This window comes from Poeciliopsis prolifica, unplaced genomic scaffold (assembly GCF_027474105.1).
Source record: "Poeciliopsis prolifica strain line A6 unplaced genomic scaffold, Auburn_PproV2 SCAFFOLD005, whole genome shotgun sequence".
Classification (NCBI taxonomy): domain Eukaryota; kingdom Metazoa; phylum Chordata; class Actinopteri; order Cyprinodontiformes; family Poeciliidae; genus Poeciliopsis; species Poeciliopsis prolifica.
In genome coordinates, this window is record NW_026562380.1 from 9,561,790 (window position 1) to 9,585,602 (window position 23,813).

The following is a 23,813-nucleotide window of genomic DNA, read 5'->3' on the forward strand; positions in this document are numbered from 1 at the left end:
TGTGTAAATTAACCTTTTGTATGTGTGGTTGAAATGTTTGTTGTCTTGTGGGTGTCTTCTGTGGCAGCCATCTTGGAAACCTGCTAAAGAGGAGGCCCGCCTTAAACTCAGCTCTTTTACAGAAAGAGCAGGGATAAGAGCTGGAGTTTGATTGGCCGATTTAAATTGAAAAGGCGGTGTTTAATGTAAGTGGACTGCTGTATGAAGAAGAGAGAACTAGAACATGCAGGATACCGGTCTTACAGGACTGCCTTTGGACGCAGAGTTCTGGCTGTCTGTTCCTGAGATAAAACTGGTGAACCTCCTCCTAATTATCAAGTGTTTTGCTGCCTCTAACTAATTTCCCTTCAGGATTGCATGTCTGTTGAAACATGTATCCCTATAGCATGATGCTCTCACTATTTGTCACTGTGCTCTTTTCAGGAAGATGTGCATTATTTTTCCCCATAGCCTCTTGCCTGTCATGCAAAATGTTTAATTTTAGTCTCATCTGACCAGACCAGTTTGACGTTTCAAACAGATTCATGAGCTATAGGTCTCTCCAGCTTCCCCAGCTTTCCCATAGGCCTCTTGGATGCTTCTCGGATTAGCACCCTCCTATCCCAAACTAACATTTTAGATGAATGTTCGAGTCTCTCTGGCTTTGCAATCGTGCCATATTCTTTTCATTTTCAGATGGTGGATAGAACAGTGTTACTGATTTACAACCTATCCCTGCTTTATAAGCATACCACTGTTTTCAGCATGCTTTTTCTTCAGATTTTGTTATGTGCTACTTTGTGCTGGTCTATGTCACAAAAGGTCTAACTGAAATATATAAAAATTTGTGGTTGTGGCATGCAACCACAAATTTGGTGAAAGAATTAATGCGTTCCAACTCTAAACCTTTGTTGGCAGAAAACCCTCTAAACTAAAAGCATGGAGAGACATGGCGAGATGGAGTGGTGGTTGTGGACTGTCTTCAGATTTTTTACTTTCTGTCTTTCTTGCAGAGTAAGAAACACGCTAACAAGGTGCGTCTGTTCTACATGCTTCACCCTGAAGATGGAGGACCACCTTCCAAAAGACTGAGGCCAGATAACCCAGTAAGCTCATACTTAATGTTAGTGTATATTTATTAGTCTTTTTCTGTTTTACTAATTTAATATGAATATATTTTTTTCAAATCAAAGTAGAAGGAGTTTATAGAAGGAATTTCCTTTTTATATTTTTTTTCTAAATGGCAAAAATCTACACTGACCATCTACAGTTGGAGACCATAACTGCTGTAGGAAAGTGTTTGCTCTTCCTTATAAATATTCCTGAGCATGTTTTGTAAGATTGAGTAGAAAATCTGACAAGTCCTATATCTGACAATTGCAGCCCTTTTCTAAAGAGGTCATTCTATTATTCCAGTCCTCCTGTGTGAATTTGCCCTGGAAATGGCATGATTTGCATCTTTTGCAACTATGGCCATCGCTGAGGTTGCATTTGCATTTGTAGCAAATTGTTGCACATCAAACATGAGGCATAGAAGGTATTTTGGTGCTTGTTTAAATGTGCAGCCATTATTATGTATTGAGAGTCCTACAAGAAAATGTACAACTCCACAATGTGTGCCAGTTATTTGGAATGGCCCATGTGTCATGAAGTTAAATAAACAAAAATAATATTTCCAGTGTCTGCTTTGGAGAAACAGCTTTTAAGAAATGATAATAATAATAATAATAAAAAAAAAACTTCATACCACAATCAAAACATTTTGCCAGAATAGAAGGCTAGTCAACGTGGAGAGATCACTGACTTTTTCTTTTTCTTGTCAGAAAATGTAACACTTTGACTAAATGAGCTGAAGCAATTATCAATATTCCCATTGTTGGAGATACCAGATAGAATTGTCTTTATTTTTATTAGCAAAATTATTAGGACAGATTTTGCTCCAGAATAGAAAGAGAGTAGTGTACTGCAGAGTTACTGCTATAAACCAATTGCCTTTGTTGAGATAAAAACATTCCCTTGTGATATATTGCCCTAGATTTTAATGTATCCCCCTTGCCCGATAAGATGAGATTCTCTGATGTCTTTGTTTTTCTCCCACTGTTTATAGTTGTGTAGACTGTGATTGTTTTACATAATTTATTTCCTCCGTGTGCATCCAAACATTCATTATCACATAAAATATTATATTTACTGGTAATCCTATTTTAACCACAATTAAAATATATTTGGTCTAAAATCTGAGATGCACATATCAGGTATTTATGGATCAATACATATTTAAATATTTGAAGGTCCAACATGCTGATTTGGACCTTGTTTACTCGCACTGTCACACACATTAAGTCACTACAAGTACTGTATCAATAGAACAATTAAGTGGAAAGGCAAGGAATCTCAATGTAAAAAAGAGATCCGTTAAGAATGACAAATGAAATTAGAAATTGACAAAACTAATTTAAAAGTACATTTTTAAAAATTTAAGTTTTCCATTGTCTCTGAGGTTTTAATTAACTAAGAGTTTGCAAAAGAAAAATTACAATTTTGCAACCACTCAATATCAATTAAAGTCAAAGCACAGAAGCAATCATAATAGAGGAGGAAAGCAGCCTTACTTGTTGAGATCTGTGCAACATTCCCTGAAACCAGGTTAAGCCTTTTATGCATTTCCCCACCTCCATCTCTATTAGCTTGAAAGATAATGAGGTCTCTGGTTTAACAGCGGTTCAGTCTGCCAAGGGTTGATCTAAGCCTATCAGGTGCACTGTCTCTTCTGGCACAGGCTTGTGGATGTCTGACGGTCCCTTAACCGGATCACTACAACTCAGGTTGCTGATACGAATGGAAAACACTTAGAGAAATTGACTAAGTGACACTAAGTGCATGTCTGAGTTATATAGGCAGAAATTTCCATTAATCTGTTAGAATTTAGGGCAATAAAACCTAGAAAAGGTGATTAGTCTTACATGCAATTTGATTGGGAGAATATTGTTGATAGAAATTTTAGTTCTGTCATAGTCTGTGCTTCCAGAAGAAAAAGTTGTCTCAATCAACTGGATTTAGTTTAAAGTTGGGCACTCGGCAGTAAGTGGACTCCTCTTTTTCTCTTTTTTCTTCAGACATCAGACAGACCAAAGTTTTAAAACAATCTATAACTTTAGCTGTAAGTTTTTTTTCTTACAATCCTGCAGTGGCTCAGTGTTGCTGGTTTGAACCCACTTTCCATCCGTCTTGGTTGCCAGATCTAAAAAAGAAATACACAAATGAAAACCTTCATGTACTCATAATAATAACTAAAAGACAGGTTTAGACACTAAATTTGACACAATTAATATTTAAAACTATGACTCACACTGGATTATTTTGAAGTGTTCAGAATTTCTGCAGGAGCAAAATAATAAGACTTCAAAGAAACTAAAACATCTATTTACAGGCACTCAGACGAAAACACTTATGCTTATCAGCTGACAAGCACATAGTCTTCTCGTGTTTTTCAGAGTTACCAGCTGCACGGAAAAGAATTTGCTTTTTACCGAACCTTAAAATATACAAGGTCCTTTTAAGGTGACATACAGAAAATACCATAGGTATGTGAACTAAAGTGGGTTTTAGTTCACATACCTATGACTATCTTTTATTATTCTCGGAATCATCCAACACCTTACCAAATAAGCCATTCCGACTCAAAGGCCAAATTCAACATTAGAGAGTCTGTTTTCTGGCTTTGACGTTGTTTTTCTTATGGAAAAAAGTGACAACTCCTGCTTTTTATCTAACTTTCGAATGCATGCAGGTATCATGGCATTGAGGGAGCCTAAAAGTCCGTTTATAAACAGAAAACTGATGAGTGGTAGACGAGTACCTAAAGCTTTTCCATCATTGGAAATGGAAAATAAAGCAAACTGGAATCCAGTATTATCCATATTCAAGGCACATAAAGAGAGCATTTCTGAAAAAGTTCAAGAAAGGTTTTGACAAAATGAAATTGGGAACTTAAGATGTCTTTAAGCTGGAATTGAGTTCCACTTGGATTCAGCACTGTTCAGATGTTTAATACTTACCTTGGCTCTATTAAACTCTAACATAGTTTCTAATAGAAGTAAAATTGTCCAGATTACACTTATAAAATGATTTGTCAAAATATTTGGGCTCTACACTTACACTGACACCCAGTGCAGAAATATAGACACCTGCGTCTCCATCTGTCTCCCAAGGTGAATAAGACATGACTCAGCCCATCCTGGCCTGCACCTCATATGGGACAGTGAATGCATATAAACAGGTCATCAGACAAGCACACACCAATCATCTGCCATACTGTAATGCAGTGTGAGTGTTGCAGCTAGTGCTTTGTGCTTCATTGTATCAGATAGAGCTGGGAAGCTGATATTAGATGAGCAGAGATGAAATACTCAGTCAGTCTGGGAAAAAAAAAATCTTTTCTCCTTTCATCTATTTTATCTTTCCCCTCCCATGGGAACTTTCACACACATTTTCTCACCGCTGCATCTAAGTGTGTTTTTTTTCTCTCTCTGTCTCTGTTTTTGCTCTGATTGACACGCCGCTGTCCGGTGGGAGAAGCAGAAAAGGTTTTCCTCAGAGTCAATGAACTGCCAGAGTAAAATGCCATGCCTTAAGGTTTTCTGTGTTTGTGTGTAAAGTGGAAGTGTTTGTCACAGAGAAGATGGAGAAAAAGTAGGTTGTAAAGGTGCTCGCAAATGTAAGGGATGGTTTCTTTAACCTCTCATTTTATCTGTGCAGTTTTCTACCTTTGCAGGGGGTGAAAAATATCACATTATCCCTTCAGCTTTTATTCTTGTGTTATGATGCTTGTGCTGTTATCCCTTTCAATTTGCCCTTAGCGCTTCCTCAAACTCTGCACTGCTTCACATGTAAATTTAGCAAGACTTCCCACAGCAACCCGGCGCAGAACGGTGGGAGAATCAAGAAGGAGCTGAGAAAAACAAAACAGAAGGAAAAGAAGATAAACACTGCTAATTAAGAGTCTATTGTTAGTTGCATGAGTTGGAAGAAGTCACCCTAACAAAAAAATAAATATGTACGCAATACAGACGTCACTGTCAGACAGCTGATAAGAAGGCATACATGCATGTTGATACAAGCACACACAACAATTAGATTGCATGCAAATCAGTTGCGATAGATGTTTGAAGTGTGACTGGTAACAACGGTAAAATAACAGGAAAATTCGGAAAGGTTGATGACTTTCAGCAAAGGCAGAGGATAGAGGGAAACAGTGAGTCAGGCATGTTGTTTATTGTTTAAAGGGGTTGTGCAGAGTGGCAGCCATAATGAGATGGCAATTATTCAACTGTCAGTCACCCACACATGCATGAAATTGTTTAAAAACTTTTCCCCTGCTTTCACTAAATCCCTGGTGTGACATATTTCGTCTTTTCAATCAGATGCTTCACTGTGGTTTGGTTTCCATTTGTCTCACTGAATCTTTTACTCTTCTCTGAGTCTTGACAGGTGAGACCCCTGCAAGTTTCTGCATGGTGTCATCTTCAGATCTTTGTCCCTAACCAATAAAAAAATAAGAAAAAAAAATGCTACAGGAGGACGGGCTGCTCCAGTTGATTTCCCTCAGCTAAGATTTTGGTTCAGAGAGGTTTGAAGTAAACAATGTAAGCGAGGGTTTAGGTGGAAGGAAGGAACGGAAGGATAAAAAGAGAAGGAAATGTTGCATAAAGTACACATGAGAGACTTTGGGGGAGGAGAGATGAAGGAATGGGGGATATGAGAGGAAAAACTCTGTTTAAAAACAAGACGGGATAGAAAGCATTTCCCCTCCGGATAACTACAGTGTATCTGAAATGGCACAGAATTGAATACCATATAACTATGGAAATTTTTACTTTTTAAAGCAACATAACATCAAAAAAGTGCAGATAATTTTCTGCTATTGGGATTTATCTGTCATTTACATATAACATCGATAAATCAGTCAGTGAATATGTCAACTAATTTTTTTTCTCCACTTGGTTGCTTAGAGCAAGGATGGAGTGAGCACTTTTCCCTCAGACATCAGCAATGTTGGAAATGTGAAAGTTAACACTTTCACAATGCTAAGCAAACACAGTGACAGTTTTACTCCAACTGCAGTCTTGGTATTATACCAACAGTAACTCAGGGAACATAACACAACTCAGTTCATACGATGTGTAAATCTGATAGCCGAAGCAGGGAGTCACCAGCCTGACCAATGATTTGACCAAAGCTAAAAGCCTAACATTTCACATGTATGTTTAACCTTGGTAACTATCTCATTATTATTAAATATTTGAAACAAACCAAACAGAAAGGACAATATTTAGCTACAGATGCCATCTCAGTATTTCAGCTTGGTTTCAACTCCTACATCTGTTGCATTAGGTTTGTGTCACATTCGAGAGCCAAATGGCATGTTGTTGTGGAGACTAAATGCAGATGGACTGGTAGACTATTACATGCATAAAATAGTGCCCTTAAACTAACACTCTGTCAGTTTCATTAGTGTAGTACAGTTAGGTCCTCACGAGTAAAATATGGACTGATTTTGTCGAGAAAATGAGACTTGCAGAATCAATGCACAGCTTTCTCATATAATGTATGCTACATTGGCGATATAGTTGTTGGATGAAATGACAGTACTTAAGTCTAGGGACATTAATTTTTTTTATTTTTTTGCAAGCAGACTGGACTCACCACAAAGCATTTTGAATTAAATTCAAGTTTATTTAATAAGCGACAGAGCAGGAAGAAATGTTGCATGTTAGAAACAAAGCAACCATTGTTTTGTTTGAAGATTTTCTCACTACAGGCTAATTTGCAAGCAAAGTCCTTTGACCTTTTTTAACAGATAGCAAAATTGGAATTAAAAATTCTACATATGCACACGCACACACACACACACCCCTACACACACACACACACGCACACACACTAGGATGGTAGTTTGCTAGACCTCCAAAATACTGTTCACAAACTTCCCCATCCTCATGGAGGATTATCCAAATAAATATTCACTATATAATCTCACTCTTGAGCTGCAGATTTGGGTTTTATTACTCTTGTTTGAAACAAACTTTTGGCTACATTCTCAGCTTGTTTTGTGCTCTGTTATGTCTTTGATACTTGTTTTTACATAGTTCTATGTAAATGAACGTTACGATCTACATTTGTTTTATGTCCTACCATCAAAAAAAGATATATTAAAGGGAGAAGTTGCACAAATTATTATGTATGCCATTTAAGTCACAGAAAAGGGAATATAAAGCAGAGAGAGAAATTCAGTTTGTTTTATTGATGCAGGGGAGAGGCGTAGGACAGTTGATGGCACACATTTACACGTCGTTCACAGCAGGAGGAGGCGAAGAGGCGAGGCGGGAAAGGGCAGGGAGAGGAGGGGGTGGCGAGGGCCTGCCAATACAGATAAATATTTCATCCCACAACACACAGAGTCACTGAGACTGGGACCCAGAGGGGGGGAGAGGATGCAGGGGAGGAAATGCTAAGAGCAAAGGGAAGGGGAAGGCAAGCAAGACAAAAAAAAACAAAAGAAAGAGAAGAGAGTAAAGGGGAAGGAGAGAGAAAGAGAAAGAGAGAAAGCCTGGAAGGTAAAGGTGTCCTTATCTCTCACATCACCATCCGTGACGTTAACCCGGGATGACATGAGAGAGACACACACATCCTCAGAGACACACAGCTTTCACCCACTCATTCAAATATGATGTTCAAGGGACTGCGCTGTTACTATATTCACTGATTGTAGCAGCAATTTCTTGTGAAAATCTTTTTGTTCAGTTTTTTTTTGTTTGTTTGTTTGACAGCAGGCAGATAAAAGAAAAATTTTAAAAAATAATAAAACATCCCTAGAAAGTAAAACACAAAAATACAAGGATGGATAAGAAGAAAGAAAGAAAGAAAGAAAGAAAGAAAGAAAGAAAGGTGACACTCAAGACAGATTTATCTAAAATTCTTAGACTGTAAAAGGAGCCATGCAGCTTGTTTCATTTTTTACTGGGGTATTGTACACAAAATCTTTCAAATGTGTTTCAAAAATGTTATGATATTCACATATTTAGGGAGCACAGCAGTTGGGTAGACTTTGAGCAGCAGTCTAAATAAAATATTCTCTACACTAGATAAGAAATGATTTATTTGAAGCTGACTTAAACATGTGTTGTTTTGTTTACAAACATGTCCTCCACAGATTTCTTTTGTTTTTGCTTCTTGTCATGACTAAATATTTTTGATCACCCTATTTTTATTATTTTTTTGGTCTAATACCTTTTATTTGAGAGTGGAAGCGGATCTGTCTCAGTCTTGTAGAGGGCTAAGACATCTGTGCACACACGTTTGGGCATTTCTAATGACAGCAAAGCTGTATTTTTGTCTATCTTTTTCTGGTGAAGATGTGAACTTGTGTGTGTTTGCACATTTTTGTCAGTCAGACAGTTGGTCTTTTCGCTTGCGCCGTCTCCCACGGGGAGTAACACTGGCTCATCATTAGTAATGAACCAGCAGCAGCAGACAGACCACAATCTCAGCCCTGAGAGACAGATGCATATTTGATTGTCATGCTTTTTGCCTTTGTGTGTGTTGGCTGTGTGTGATTGTGTGAGAGAAAAAGCCTACTGAGTTCAGAGAAAGGGTTATTTATCTTTGTTCCCTATTGTATTATCTGCTACTCTTTCACCTGCACTATTTTCTTTTGTGTTTCACCAGATTCACCGTTTTCCTTCCCGGCCTTTTAGCTTCCTTTAACCATCTTTCCCACTTCTGTTCTTCTAGGACTGTGCAGAAACAGAAGTAGACAGAAACAAGTGCTGTACCTTGTGCAACATGTTCTTCACCTCCGCCATCGTGGCCCAGTCCCACTACCAAGGGAAAACACACGCCAAGAGAGTGCGCCTAGTGCTTGGGGAATCACCAAACCTACATACAGCCATAACCAGCCCTACAAACACAGGTACATTTTACCCTTGTTGTTGTCTGTGCAAATCATTATAGCAATAATGTAGACAACTTGATTTTAGAACTACTGAAAAATTCATTATTAATTAATAAAAAATTTTAAAAATTCTAAAATATATTGACAAAAGGCAATTATTTATCAGAAACAAACTAGGAAACTTATATTTAAAGGGGAGGTATTATAGAAAATAGAATTTTTTAGTTTTAAATTTTGTCATAACATTATTCCCTCTTCAAAAACAAACCCAGAGAGTTGCTTTCATACCACCTGTGAAAGCATCGAGCTGGGTGTGTCATTTTACAGGTATGCTTTCCTCCAGCAGGACTTAGATGCTACGATAGCTACCTTGAGTTCCACCAAGCATCAGACAGTGCATGATGAAACTGGGAGACCACCTGTATTTTATTTTACACCACCTGTATAAAAGAAACTTAAAGCTGAAGCAGAACCGGAGCCTTTAACACAGCATTGAACCAAAACATGTTTGTAACACATAATTCTTAATTCATACCTCAGGACTGGATATGAATTAAGAAACAGAAAGCTGAAGGCCAAAACTCAGATCTGTATCCTTTCCATGGTGTAAAACTCGAAATGGACTCAATATATAACATTTTACATCATTTTTAACAATATATCCAATTTTTTATGCATGTAGGTATAGGAATGGCTATATTACATTATAGGCACCTCTCAGTCAGAACATTCCACCTGAAAATCAAGAGAGAAACAATACCAGAGGAGAGCCCAAAGGCAAAATTTCGAAAGCTCAAGGCACAAGGTCAAGAATAAGCCAAAAAATATAATCACTCGAAACAAACTGCAAGCACTGCTGAAGCAGGAAAACCAAGCATCTCTGGAGCATTTGTGGGACTCTTTGCTAAAAAAAAAAAAAAGAGTAAAACAGACTGGAGTAAGCAGTTTTGTGCAACTTCACCTTAAATAAGAGTTCAATTTACAGGCTAACACTTAAATGCTAGTAGTTTATGTTCATGGTTCACCACCTTAAAAATTCTGAAATAAGTTCTATTCCGCCACAAAGTAGTTTAGCATCAAAAGCATCTGCCCATTATTTGCTGTCACTTTTAAGGCACTTCGAGGTGGGTGTTCCACTTGGAAAAAAAGTTTTATTCTGTTTCAAGTTGTCAGCTAACACAGTCAGAAGTCTTGATTTAAAGAAAACATGTACTGCCATTTCACTTAGACTTTCCCATATGATTGGCAAAAAGCTGAGTTAAAAGAGTCCAAATGTATTAGGGTGCAGATTGCAGAAATATTCTGTTTTAACGCTTTGACAAAACAAAAGAAGTACAGAAATATTTTGACATAGTATTTTTTGATGTTTATGGCACAGGCCTTCAATTTATATCATTAGGTTAAAATGATGGGGGAAGCTGGTTCCCAAAGAGACAAATTTGTGTTTAGCAGCAGGAATTGCACCCACACACAGATTCACACTCTTAGCAGTCAACAAACTCTGTTCTTGCAAAGTAAATACTGGAACACTTTTCCACACAAACTAGCTATTGTTTTCCCTCAAAGTTTCTTATTTTACAATGGTGCTGCAAAATATGTAATTATTGCAATATCACTGAATAATACATGAATATTGCAAAGTACCAAGACTGCAAAAAATAGAGTATTAAGTAATTATTTAAATTTCAGGCATTCAGTCTCTCTATGCTACTAATATATTTGGTGACACTTCTTTAATGTACTCTAAAATTTTGAAGAAGCGTAAGTGGTGATAAGTACTAGCCTGGTAAAAAGACAGTGCCTTGCACTTCACTTTGCTCCAGGCAGAGGGTTTGGGCTCTTGGCTGTTGAGAAACGATTGATTCCTTGAGACATGAACTTTGTTGAGGTTTTAAATTGTACCCAATTCCTCGCACTTGCCCATTACCGATGTAATTCGCCAGTTTGATGCTAAGAAACTTATCATAAATAGCTTGTGCTTTAAAAACAACCATCTTCCACTGCGAAGAGAAAAGTGCCAATCTGAACAACGTGGCTGTTAATGTTAATTCAACATATTTGGAAACATGGTCAACACAGAGTTTTTTCATTCACTTCCTCCCCTGCCATTTCTAAAACTAGAAATGGCAGAGAACTACCATTTCTACTGGTCTAAAATTTAGAGATGATCAAGAGAAAAAAAGCCTAAACTGAAAAGGCCATAAAAGTAGCAATACAAAATCTCTGCCAAGTCAAATAATCTGATAGTTATTTCCTAGTCTTTGTTCATGGGTGTTTGAGTATCTTTTTCTTAAATTTATGTTCTGGTGAGTTATCTCCAAGGAAGTTTTACATAATGTGAAACAAATTGGACTGAAAGGGAAAATTCACAGAGCTGTAAACACACCAGTGCTCCAAAACGGAACATTATAATCAACCCCCAAAGTGACTCCTGCTAAACTTTGGCCTACTTTGGAAAACTGTCACTTCTGTGCTGCTGCTGCTGTGGAATTTCTGTCTTTTTATGACAGTGGGACCTGGAGGAAAAGATACAGGGGAAGTAGCACAAGAAGAGAGGAAGAGTGACCTGGGAGAGAAGGAGAGGATTTCAGGAGAGATTAAAGTCAAAGCTAGCCTTTGTGAGCTCACTGAGATGAGTGCAGCGCAAAAGATGCACAGCCAAGTTGACAGGCCGGGCCGTACATGGGCATCACAACACGAATACACTTACATGATCATCAGAAACACACAAAAGCAGAATGACTGATGCATTTACTTAGAAACCTGGACTCCCACATTCACTGAAGTAAGAAAAAGAAAAGTCAATAGATGCCGTAGAAACCCTAGAGAGGTAGAGAAGAGATACCTGTGTCTGTTCCTCTGTGCACATCAATTGAGCACTTCCTGCACACACTCTCTTCCTCTCTCTCTGTGCCCCACTCCATGAAAAACACTTACTTCTGCTCCAATGTACAGAGATCACAGTCAAAAGGGGAAATGGTGGGAAAACAAAGGCAGGGAACGAGAAATTACATTGGATGATCTCTCTCTCTTCGTTTCTGCTCAGTACTTGTTCCACAAAGCTGTCAGAGCTGAGGAACTTCACTCATGCATGGGCACACATAAACAGACAAACATCATCCAGAGCTTTGATGACCCCCTCGTCTTTCACGGGATCAGAGAAAAATTTAAAAACACATGACAGCCACACAGTTATAGGTTTGTGTTTCAGTAACTGAGAAGACGGGGTGGCATGGCAGAGACGAGCAAAGTGAATGTGAGTGGGTGTGGCGGGTTCGATGAGCAGAGGCACAGCCATAGATACGGTAACTATGTGAACAGAGACTGAAGACACATCAAGGTATCAGTAGCCAATCAGATCGCAGAGGTAGAGTTCAGTCAACACAGGACCGATTAGAGCAGACCCTCTCAGTAGCGGACCTCAAGGGTCAGTGGTCAAAAATTCATGCATGCTCTTCATTTGTTAGTGGCTGCAGTTAAATAAGTGACTCATCCTGGTTCAAAACCATGCATGCGTGGGCTTTTGTTTGTGATATAAAATGTTCCAACGTGCGGTAGTGCAGGTTTACCGTCACAATCAGTCTGACTCTGACGTCTTTGACTCATTCAGGATAGTGAATTGGCACATTTGGAGATACCATCTGGCTTCATAAGCTTTCTCTCTCCGTCTGGCTGTGGACCTAGCTCCCCTCCCGGGTTGATGTCTTTCGTACATGTATTGTACCTTAACACATGCAAGCAGGCTGTGCTGGATCGTCGTTCTCGCACATAAACACACACTTTCTCTCAAGGGATTGCACATTCAGTCCGTCGCACAAACACCCACACACACACGCAGATATGCCATCTTTTCTGTGAGAGCCACTACTACGTCCTGTGGCCATATCAGTGCCTGTTGGCTATTAATGGACAATCACCATGGTAACCAGTGTCGTGTCATGAGTAGCAGGTCACCTGGACGTCTGCCATTTCCCCTCTTTTATTCCCTCAGAGGACAGACAAGACAAGGGGATGTTGAAAAAAAGATGAAATGGAAAGGATTAGTAGGATGGTAAATGTGAGCAGAAAGGCAGCTCTTGAAGATTGGACCCCAGAGTGCCGATTACTTCGGCACTCTAAGGTGACAGATCTGGCCAACAAAGTCTAATTTGATGGGTACAAACTACCATTAGCAAGTGTAAATGTAAATGAGTGTGCACAGGACCATGCATTAAAAATGTCATCTTGTTTCATGAGTGAATATGAATGCATTAAATATTATACAAGTATAATAATTTAATAAATATCTTTTCAATTCATGTCATTTTTGCAATAGGGCTCAATTTGCATTTGAATGAACGTTAATATCCACCTTTACTCCCCCTTCTTTTCTTATTAATCCTGTAGAACTGCCTCCTCGGCTCTAATTTTTGCCCTGTTTTTTTTACTTTCTCCTTCAGATTCCTCACCTTCCACCCCGCTGCCCACAGACCCCAACGCTTCCCCTGCCTTACCCTGGCCAACGCCAGAGCTCAGTGGAAACGGTGGCAGAGAGGCTGGGAAGTACTGCTGCCTGTGTGGAGCCTGGTTCAACAACCCTCTGATGGCCCAGCAGCACTACGAGGGGAAGAAACATCGCAGAAATGCCGCCAGGGCCCGCCTCCTGGAGCAGCTAGCAGGCAGTCTGGATGCCACAGAGAGCACAGGTCAGCCTCCAGAGTCCCCACTCAACTTGTTGACAACCGTGGCTTGTGAGCGTGTTACAATGAACAAGGTTAAGTGAGTGATCATATCCTTAGAGTGTGGCGTTGTGGGTGGTAAAATGTCCATACTGTGCACTTGTAAATGTTGTGTACATTTTACATTTGTCACATTGGTATAAGAATCACCAGTTATTTCAGTCAACATTTGCAACAGTTACTTTAAAAAGTACTTACACGTCAAATTTACAGTTTGACTAACTTTGATGTCTAATTGAGAGACATTTAGTTCATTTTTGTTACCCAGCCTTTCTGAATTACATGACTAATGTAATAATCTTTACATTTGTATAGTATCATGTAGGTTTATCATTTTGATAGTTATTAAACTCTGAGGTGTATTTTGAGCAAAGAGTATAAAATAACTTTTACAATAACATACAGTGATCTCAATACAACCACAAATATTTATATATTTTAATCGCAAATCTGAAACCTTTCTCTACTTTAACATATATTTTTTTGTTAAAGTAGAAAAGGTTTCAGATCGCGCACACGTCCTTTTACACACCTCGTAAACGTTATTCACTCTTTTCAGACCATTCAGCAGAAATCACATGTAACGTAGCCTTTACTGGAGTTGTTTTCCTTTCTCTAGAAAAATATCTATCTGAAGACCAGTACAAATAATATTTGTTGATGACCAGAGCAATCAAGTAATTTAAGAATAGTGGATACAATGTGTGTGTGTGTTTTGATTACCTACAGCATTAATCCATTTGATTTTTTTTTTTTTTTGCACAAAAATAATGAGGCATTTATACTTGACCTCTATGTTAGTGTGGGAAAAAGAGCCTTCATAGTGATCATATAAATGCCAGTACAAGTGAACCTGCTCTGCTAAACCACCTTCCTAATAGACTATTATGAGGTGGACGACCAGACACTGCGACAGCGCACAAGGCCAGTTTAACATCAACGATAAACATAGCTTTAGCCTGGGATACGAGATAGTGCTCTCCACAGTAGCTAAGGGAAACATACAGTATATTTATCTTTCATGATTAGTTGAGGAATGGTAATAAAGTGGAATGGTGATAAAACATGAAACTCAAATAAACATCTGACCAGGGCAACTGCAGAATGATCAAGGTGGCAAAAATTAAATCAAAATTCAAAATCTACTAAAAGCCCAGATGGAAAAAGAACAGAAGAAGAGCTATAAACCCCATAGAGTACAACATTTTAAATGAGCAAATATATTAATCCATAGAAATATTTCTCACTCTTTATATAGCTGTGAATTCCTCCTCAACTTTGACCTGATATCTTATTAATTCTGTTTGCTACAGTCTAGCTTTCCAGATCAGTTGTCAGGGTTCACAGTCTGCTCAGATTGCAGCACAGCTTCTACACTTGTTAGTTCTGTATTTTAATGTGCGTAAAACCCATGGGCCTTCTGTTCCATAGCATAATTTAGCTGCTCAAACACCTCATAGTGGAGCAGGATTTTGCAACTACATAAGATGATATCAATATTTATGAAAAAACTTTAACCAATCAAATTCACACTTTAAATTTGTGACAAAATTACAAATATAAAGCAAACAGCAATGTACTTTGCTTTCTTTAGTAGAAAATTGCAATGATGCCATGTCTTTGCTTTTAATTTTCACATTTCAGAGCCTTTCTTCAGTCTGTCTCCCACACAGTTCCAGGCTGAAGGATAGCAAGAAGAAGCAAGGCTATCCTTAATTGAGATGTCATATTAACAAATGTTTGGCAAAGAGATACCATCTAACATCGTCCAACTCCACTTTCAAGTTTGGCGCACCCATGGCGCACATTGCACAGCGTCTACAAGCAAATGCTGATTCTCTAAGAGCCTGAGCTGCGCTGATTGCTCTGTGCTCCAGGTGCTATGACACAAACCATCATCTCAAGAAGCCAATCATATTAAAAGCATGAGTCATGTTGCCGCCTACAGTGGCTCAGAGGCTTTAAAAGTGTCGTATTGGATATCGTCCACAATCCAAACACTGTGACCCAGATCCCACAAACTGAGCTCTCTCTTTCTTTCATAATTTTGACTAAAGCATTTAAATGTGTGCTGTTATAAATATCAAACAGACACCTTGTTGAAAAATATTACATTTGTTGTATTTAAAAAAATTTCTTCCTTCATTAAGATGTCTTCATTATAATCTGAGATGTCATTCTATGATGTGAATTTATTAATATTTTTGCATGATATTTACAAAGTAGAATGAAAGAAAAACATTGTTTTGTATATTTTACTGATGAAAAGCCAAGGCGTGTGCTTGTATTGAGCCCCCTAAATTCGTCCTTTGTAGAATGAATCACCTTCTCTTTATATTACAGCTGCAAATCTTGGAGTACATTTTACCCACTCTTCATTGTAAAATAGCTTAACCTTAGTCAAATTAAATTGAGATGTTCTGTACAGTTGACAGTTATTGCCTCAGGTTTATCTGGGCCACCCGAATGCATAAATCTCGCTTGATCTAAAGAAGGCATTCAGGAGCTCCAGTCACCAAGAGATCCTGTCCCACAGCCTTTACATTAATCATGAAGGTGTGCTTTATTAAAACAAGCATGAGTTCATTAAATGAAGAACACATTATCAGGCCTCTGTGGAACAATGACCTCCTGCAAAGGTAATTCAACCATTTAATCCAGGTGTGTTGAAGTAGGGGTGGATTCAGGAGAGTGGCCCTTTAAAGTCAGGGTTAGAAATTCCTAATCTAAATCTTTGCTTTTTAATGTATTAATTTGCAATGTTCTAAATCCCTCCCAAATATGTTAAAGTTTGGGGCGGTTACAGTTTTTTTTTCACATTTTCTTTATGTAATGACTTGATCTTTTTTGTTTAAATGCGTGACAAGGACCTCAGATATGGCGTCACATCTCAACTGTCATCGTCATTTGCGCTCTGCTAACAAGGATGTAGTGAATTATATACGTAATATTCGTCCCCTCTACTAACTGTGTCTAGAGTCTGCCTACTGTTTTATCCTTGTATCCCAATGATAATACATTCTCACGCTTTCATTAGACTTTCTTATCCTATCTACCCAGCAGCTAAACTTATCACAAAGTAGCATGATATTTACATGAGCATCATTTGTTTCTTGAAGACATTTCCAGTAGATAACGAGAGAGGTGCTGTGGTTGTGGCCAAAGGTGAGGGAAGGAGGCTGCCTCACTCTGCTGAATCTTAACATAAATCACAACAGAGTAGAAACCCCTTAAGAAGGCCCTGTTCTTTGTCTTTGTGGCTCTCTGGAGATTCAGCATGGAATTGGAAGCAGTGAGATAAGCGTCTGGGATGGGAGAGTGTGTGAGTGAACGCTTGCATGGGTCCGTGCGTGGATGATTCGGTTCAGAAGCTGAAAGAATACAGTCTGTTATTGATGGTTGTGTCTCAGTTGTGAGGAAGAGATGACCTCCTGTCCCCGGAGATAGCACTGCTGGACAGAGCTACACATCACTTTCATAGATATCCACAATCTATTCAGGGGTTTGTAGATAAATGTGTTTATCATTGAGTCAAGATCAATAAAATGCCTAACTCTTACAGCAGCAATAGGAAATAGCTTGTTTAAATAAGTTTTTATATAGATTTCTCAATAAATTGTCTTGACAACTGTTTGAGATTACTATAATCAGAAGAGATGGCTCTACATAACATAACTCTGAAGTTCTCATTTGCTCTATGTTCATTAGTATAAACCCTAAGTACCAGTGGGAAGTTGTTTCAAAAACATGACATACCGTCAATTTTGTTAAATATTTTTATGACAAAATCAATTACGATCAGCCCATATTTTCCACTCTGTTTTTCTTCTTTATCACAATGGCCCAATTTCTGCAATTTCTGAGCTTGGTAACTGAGAACTGTCTCATTGTTTGGGTTTAAAGGAAGGTCACAAGTTCATTCAGTTCACACAATTTACTAATGGAAAGCAAAGCTTCAATGCACAACATTGTAATCAACCAAATAATGCAACTAAGAAGTTTTATGCCACTTGCACTACGACACACATTGATTTTGCAATGAGAAGTTCTATTTAGTATGTTGCACAGCTCTCATTTATATCAAAAAAGCAGAACGATATAAGAAAATTATAAGTCCACAGCATCTTTTTGAATCTTCCCCCTAAACCTCACAGCTGAATGACAAAAGACATTGCTGCTGTTGCACTGCTGTCTAATGGACATTCATTTAGGTTGCTGACAAGTAAACAAGTTAATTATATAAACTGTTGGCAAAGGAGATCACAAATATTTGAACTTTACATATTATATTTCTTTAAAGTTGAAAGAATGTCATTGTTTATTTTATTAGAAAATATTGAATGAGACAGACAAACATAATTAATAGTTTGCATTTAAATTATCGTTTTAATATTATTAATGTGCAAAGTGTTTTACAGTAAAATATGTCTTAATCAATGTTGACTTGAAGTGGAAAACAGTTAATCTAAAACACAAACATCAGTTTAGGCGAGTTTTATTCCTTTATGATTTCTACTTCATCCTCTCAGAAACAAATGTCATTTCCAATTTCTGCAAAATTAATTAGACTCTCCTGAAGTCCTTGAAATTTTTCTGGTGAAATTCCTCTTGGAGGCAGACTGCTTCACACTCAACGTTCAACTGTTTTCTGCTGTGATGTGTATGTTGCATTCCTTGGAGACAAGCAGTCAGGCCTATGCATACTGTTAGTTTTGATTGCATCTCCCAGGATTTCTTTTGAATCTGCTTCATTTTTAGTTGTGAACAGTACATGGCCCACTCATGGTGTATCATAGGATCTTAGGGCAATGGGGTGGGAAAACCTTTATAAATCTGTATCCAAGCCAGCAGGACATTAAAAAAAATAATTTCAATTATAAATTTGTTTTGAGATGTTTAACTTTCACTTCTTCTAATTTTACATTGAGTAGAAAAGGAAATGATAAAAAGCACCATTCATAATTTTGGCTGTGCACCTTTATTTTTCATAATCTGCACGGGTTAATTGTCCCTCTCTGCTTGATTTAGTGTAATTTAGCAAACTGTACTCACCATAAACAAGATTTCATAATTGTCAGTGTTAAATGGTACCATAAATCCCTCTGAGACACATAAAAGGAGTTGGAGTAAGAGCTTGGCAGAGCTTTTAAAGTGACTAAGCCACACATATTGTGCCCCTGAAGGGACCAATAACGTTGTGAGACGTGAATCAAAAATGTTCAGTTGTGTATGATATGTAATATTTAAAGGTAGGAAACTGAAGCAAGGACATGTCAAGATTCCTCTGCAGTAATGGCCTCATAATGAGCATTTCTAGATGTTAACATAAAATGTGGTTCATTTTCAACCATTCAAGCAGCATTGATGCATCTGCAAACAAGGAATGGCTGCAGTGCTAGAAGGCTTTGCACACTAAACGACAGTCACAACTCCACACCCACTGCCTTTGCTCATCGCACCCTCTCTTTTCACTCCCTCCCTGGCCTATCTTCTTGTGTAATTAGCAAGGCTTAAAACACCCGCACAAATACTGCTCCCGCTGAAAAAAAACAGCTAAATTCTTAAGCCTGAGCTGCATGCTGTCATGCACACTTTCCTTGCATGTAATTAACATGGATTAGGTCTTTTGCCAGAAACTTATGCCAGAACCAAAAACACAAAGCGTCTGCTCTTGAGTGTACGTTAATGTCTGTCTGTGTGTGTGTGTGTGTGTGTGTGTGTGTGTGTGTGTGTGTGTGTGTGTGTGTGTGTGTGTGTGTGTGTGTGTGTGTGTGTGTGTGTGTGTGTGTGTGTGTGTGTGGGTGTGTGTGTGTGTGTGTTCAGACTACTGGCACCAACACAAAGCGGCAGCATATTGCACATCAGTGCTGCTCGGCCACACACTGGGGAGGTGACATCAATCAGGCAAAAAGCAGGGAAGCTGACATTATCTATCCACATACACACATGCACTAATAACACACTTAGTCTTATAAAGAAGAACAGAAATCTTTGTGTAATCCTTTCAGCAGTATAGATTTATTGAACTAAGAGCAGAATTGGGCATTATTTTCTTTTCAGTTATTTTCCAATAATCACATAGAAATTTAACAATATGAAATTCAGTGGTGCAGTTGGTAGACTCGGGCCTTGGTCATTCCAAATTCTCCGTAGGTGTGAGTGTGTGTGCATGGTTGTTCGTCCTGTCTGTCTCTGTCTTGCGCTGCGACAGACTGCTGACCTGTCCAGGGTGAGCCCTGCCTCTGAAGATAGAGACCAGCACCTCCCAAAAATGGATGGATGGATGGATGGATGGATGGATGGATGGATGGATGGATGGATGGATGGATGGATGGATGGATGGATGGATGGATGGATGGATGGATGGATGGATGGATGGATGGATGGATGGATGGATGGATGGATGGATGGATTACTGAGACTAAACAAGTGTACTTAAATGATGATTTAAAGTTAAGTTATGCTGATCATCAGAAATTTTATCTTATGAATATTTTCCCTTTTTTATTTATTCTTTTCACAGATTTAGCTACCAGCTTTAAAAAGCTTCAAAATATCAGCAAGTTAATCTAATACAGTGCCCTAATTTGCTCTGGGCTTTTCTTTTTTTAATGACTGTATGTCCTTAATCACCCCTGTCACAGACGGAGTGATTCCTGAGGCAACACGAAGTGGATATGCTACATTATGCAGCTCCCACCCAGTCTGAATGATCTCACAATGCTCTCAACTGTGTTACAACTTCATTTCCCAACATAGTTCTTTAGCAATTATTGCCTCGAAAGGTCAGAAGGTGACAGAATACACTGACTAGTCATAAATCTCAAAGACAGTAATGACAGCGGAGAAAAGGGCACCCACACTCAAGCAAACACATCCAGCTCCTTTTGCAGCACAAACTGAATAATAATAGTTCACATTAAAAAAAAACTCCAAAAAATAAAAATCAAACTCTATCAAGCCTGAGGGTCATAGACAGCTAAATTTAAAGCATCAAGGATTATGACCTCTGATCTTCGTAAAGCTCTGCACTGATGTTCCTGATTATACAACATGTTAGAAAACATTAATAGCCCTTCATTGTATCTCTGACCGAGATTACAGAGCCAATTATGTCACGCTGTTGATCACCCCATCCTCCTTGACACAGAGAACATTTTCTCGACTCCCTCTGCCCTCACAAAAGGCAGACATTTTTAGAATCGGTGCTGCCATGCCAACAACTCATTATGTGTCTACTCTTCTTTATCTGTATGTGCATCTTACTTTTCTCTGGAAATTTTTCTCATTTCTGCTAAGCCCTTTCCTTTCCCCTTCCTGCCTCCAAATGTTGTTTCACCCTGCTCTGTCAGTATCTCCAAACTCATCTATTTTTGGGGTGCTCATCCCGACCACCTGCAAACCCTCTAATTAGTTAACATCTGTGTGTGAAGCATGCGTTCACTGCTACAATGTAAAATGTGCATTTATGCACGTCTTTTCGCAGTGGAAGGAAACACAATTAGCTGCTCAGTTCTCTCTGTTCGGTGTCCTGATTCTTGTGTTGAACCCCGCTCAATTTCAAGTTTGGAAGAGACACCCTTGCTCACGCCCACACACATTGTTGCTCGAAAGTCAGAGGCATTGATTGAAGGGCCTAAAACTGTAACTGGTTTTCTGCTAATGATTTGTCTAATCAAATGCTTTTGCAGATGCACTTTAATTAAAAAAAATTACTTTCCAAAGCTGAGAGTAACAGAATCTTATTTAGTATCTGTTGAGAATTGTATTGTTGCCCAAGTTGTCCTCATTCCAGCATGTTTGTACTGCACCTCATAAAGACGGTGGTTTGAATTCTACATATCCAAACTTCTCTGCCCAGTAACTTGTGCAAATACCTGGTTGTGTTTGTTTCTCTCCAGGGCTGCGCAGTAGTTACTCTTGCAGCGTCTGCAGTGTGGTCCTTAATTCCATCGAACAGTACCATGCACACCTCCAGGGCTCCAAGCACCAGAACAAGTGAGTGGAACTGTTGCATGTTCACACAAGTTCATCGCAGTAAATTAGAGTTATCAGCAATAAGTGGATATATTTCAGCTATTTATTTTTAAAATGAATGTTCTTTTAGATGTGTGTAGAAATGTAGGTCGACTGGTTAATGAAGAGCTTCAACTGCCTAAAGAGAAACATGATGAGAAAGCTCGTCAAAACAGCAGAACGCTGCAGCTCCTGAATCGTTCCCTCATTCATGAACAAGACACTTAAACTTCTACACTAGGGGCAGGACGTCCTTCCCAACCCAGAGAAGGCCCTCTTCCCTTTTCAAGCTAACATAAAAATTGAGTCTTAATTTGGCTTTCAGTGAGTCTCTATTGTTTGCTCTGGTCTCTCTCATTTTCCTCTTGACAATACTCCGTCTGTTTTTTGGGGGGATTCAGGTCTGTCGTGCATCCTGGTCAGTCAATCATAGTAATAGCACAGCCATTAAATGGATATTTGTACTTATGATGGTGTGGGCAGGTCCCCATCTGAGACCTTCATTTTCAAATAAAAGATAGTTTCTTCCATCTGAATAGAGGATGTGAACCACTGATCAACTATCCAGTCCAAAACGATCAATAAAACTGACACATATTTTTTTAAATATATTTGCTGCTACCAATAAGCTTTAACTTTAACAGAAGTAATTATTTTGCATCTAATGAACCTATCTTTAAGTCTTGCTTTTTTAATTGAGTTACTTTCCAATTTACCAACATGCATTATGATTATGTTTAAGATGCAAGCACAACTTCTGAGTCTCTGCTTCATTCTCAGAGACCCATTACAAATACCTATGAGAAAAGGCTTAAATACCTTAAATTTAGTCAAAAAATATGAACATAGCCTAAGATACTGTGCATTGCTGCTATGAATTCAGTGGCTTTACTTTTCTTTCTTTTTCAACCCTGAAAGCGCCCTCTCTGAGTTGGTATTGCCGCGCTTTGTTCAGGGAACTATTTGGTCCAAAGAACAAATCCACTCACACCGAGCTTTATGGGGAAAAAAACACTTTGCATTATGTTTAAACAATAGCTACTTTTATCTAAAAGCATATTTTTGGAAAATTGAATTGAATTGGAAGTTAGAAAGATGTGAACAAGTGTTATTCTATGAAAACAAAAACTGATGAAATTATATATATTAAATATATTTAACTGAATGAAATAGTCGCCTTGGAGATGCCACATCAAAGTGATGTCAGATATTTGTGTACAACATTTTCTTCAAAGTTGTTTTGTCTCATTCCTGTCAGATGCAGTTTAACGTTGTTTAGCAGTGTGGAAAGACTACATGAATGACAAATGAAGGATGAATGCTGTACTGCCATTGCAACCCACAAAATGAAAAATACTTTATATCCACCAGCAAAATATAATCTGAAACAGAACTATTGTATTGCATCCATTTACCATGAGATAGCTGTGAGTGTGGTTCAGGCTGTGTTGTGATGCATGGGTGAATGCATCAATGTATTCAAAGCAGTGAAATTAATATCAGTGTTTTGCCTGAAATAAAAAAGCCACAAGGCCTTTTGGCTTTCTATTCATGTTTTCGTTTGTTTTACAGTTAAGGAATCAGAAACATATTATTTTTAATGGCTCAGCCTTCAATGTTCCTCACTGGCGAGTGCAATTCAAACATGTTTGAGGAGGAAAAAAAATAAAACGACTTCAAAATAACTTGTTAAATAGAAATAACATGATTGTTCTTTGAGAATGGTGTTTAGTTAGTCTGTGTTTTTATCGCCATTAAAATACAACTGCCCACATACCATCAATGTCAATATGTTGACAAATTTGTCAGGTGTTTTATGTATTTGTAAGGAGCTGTTGTTAATTGGAAGAGATTAACTTGAAGTGAGAATACAGATTAAGTTCTGGACATCAAACAGATCTTCACATGGAGCTCCGGATAAAAAAGTATGATCTAAACTCACAGAAAGAGAGATTTTTCTAAAGTATCATAACTCTACACAGGAAGAATATTGTGGTGAAAGATGACTGTTCATAACTCTCGTGTCAGTTTTACTGTCGCAGACAGCAGACACTAAAAGAGTCATGTTTATGACAAAGAGAACATAAGCAAGACTAATTGACGGCATCCACCGCAGACACCAAGAGACAGATGAGACGAGACACGCA

The 23,813-nt window shown here is 38.3% G+C and overlaps 1 protein-coding gene across 1 annotated transcript in view; it reads left to right on the plus strand.

Annotated features, from left to right (window-relative positions):
- The window catches only part of zgc:171482 (zinc finger protein), a 58,232-nt gene that overhangs the window by 20,973 nt on the left and 13,446 nt on the right, over positions 1 to 23,813 (plus strand). The window contains exons 3-6 of the mRNA XM_055030086.1: positions 993 to 1,085; positions 8,773 to 8,950; positions 13,372 to 13,617; positions 21,552 to 21,648. Of these exons, the coding sequence (XP_054886061.1) occupies positions 993 to 1,085; positions 8,773 to 8,950; positions 13,372 to 13,617; positions 21,552 to 21,648 (614 nt within the window). The remainder of the gene's footprint in view (positions 1 to 992; positions 1,086 to 8,772; positions 8,951 to 13,371; positions 13,618 to 21,551; positions 21,649 to 23,813) is intronic.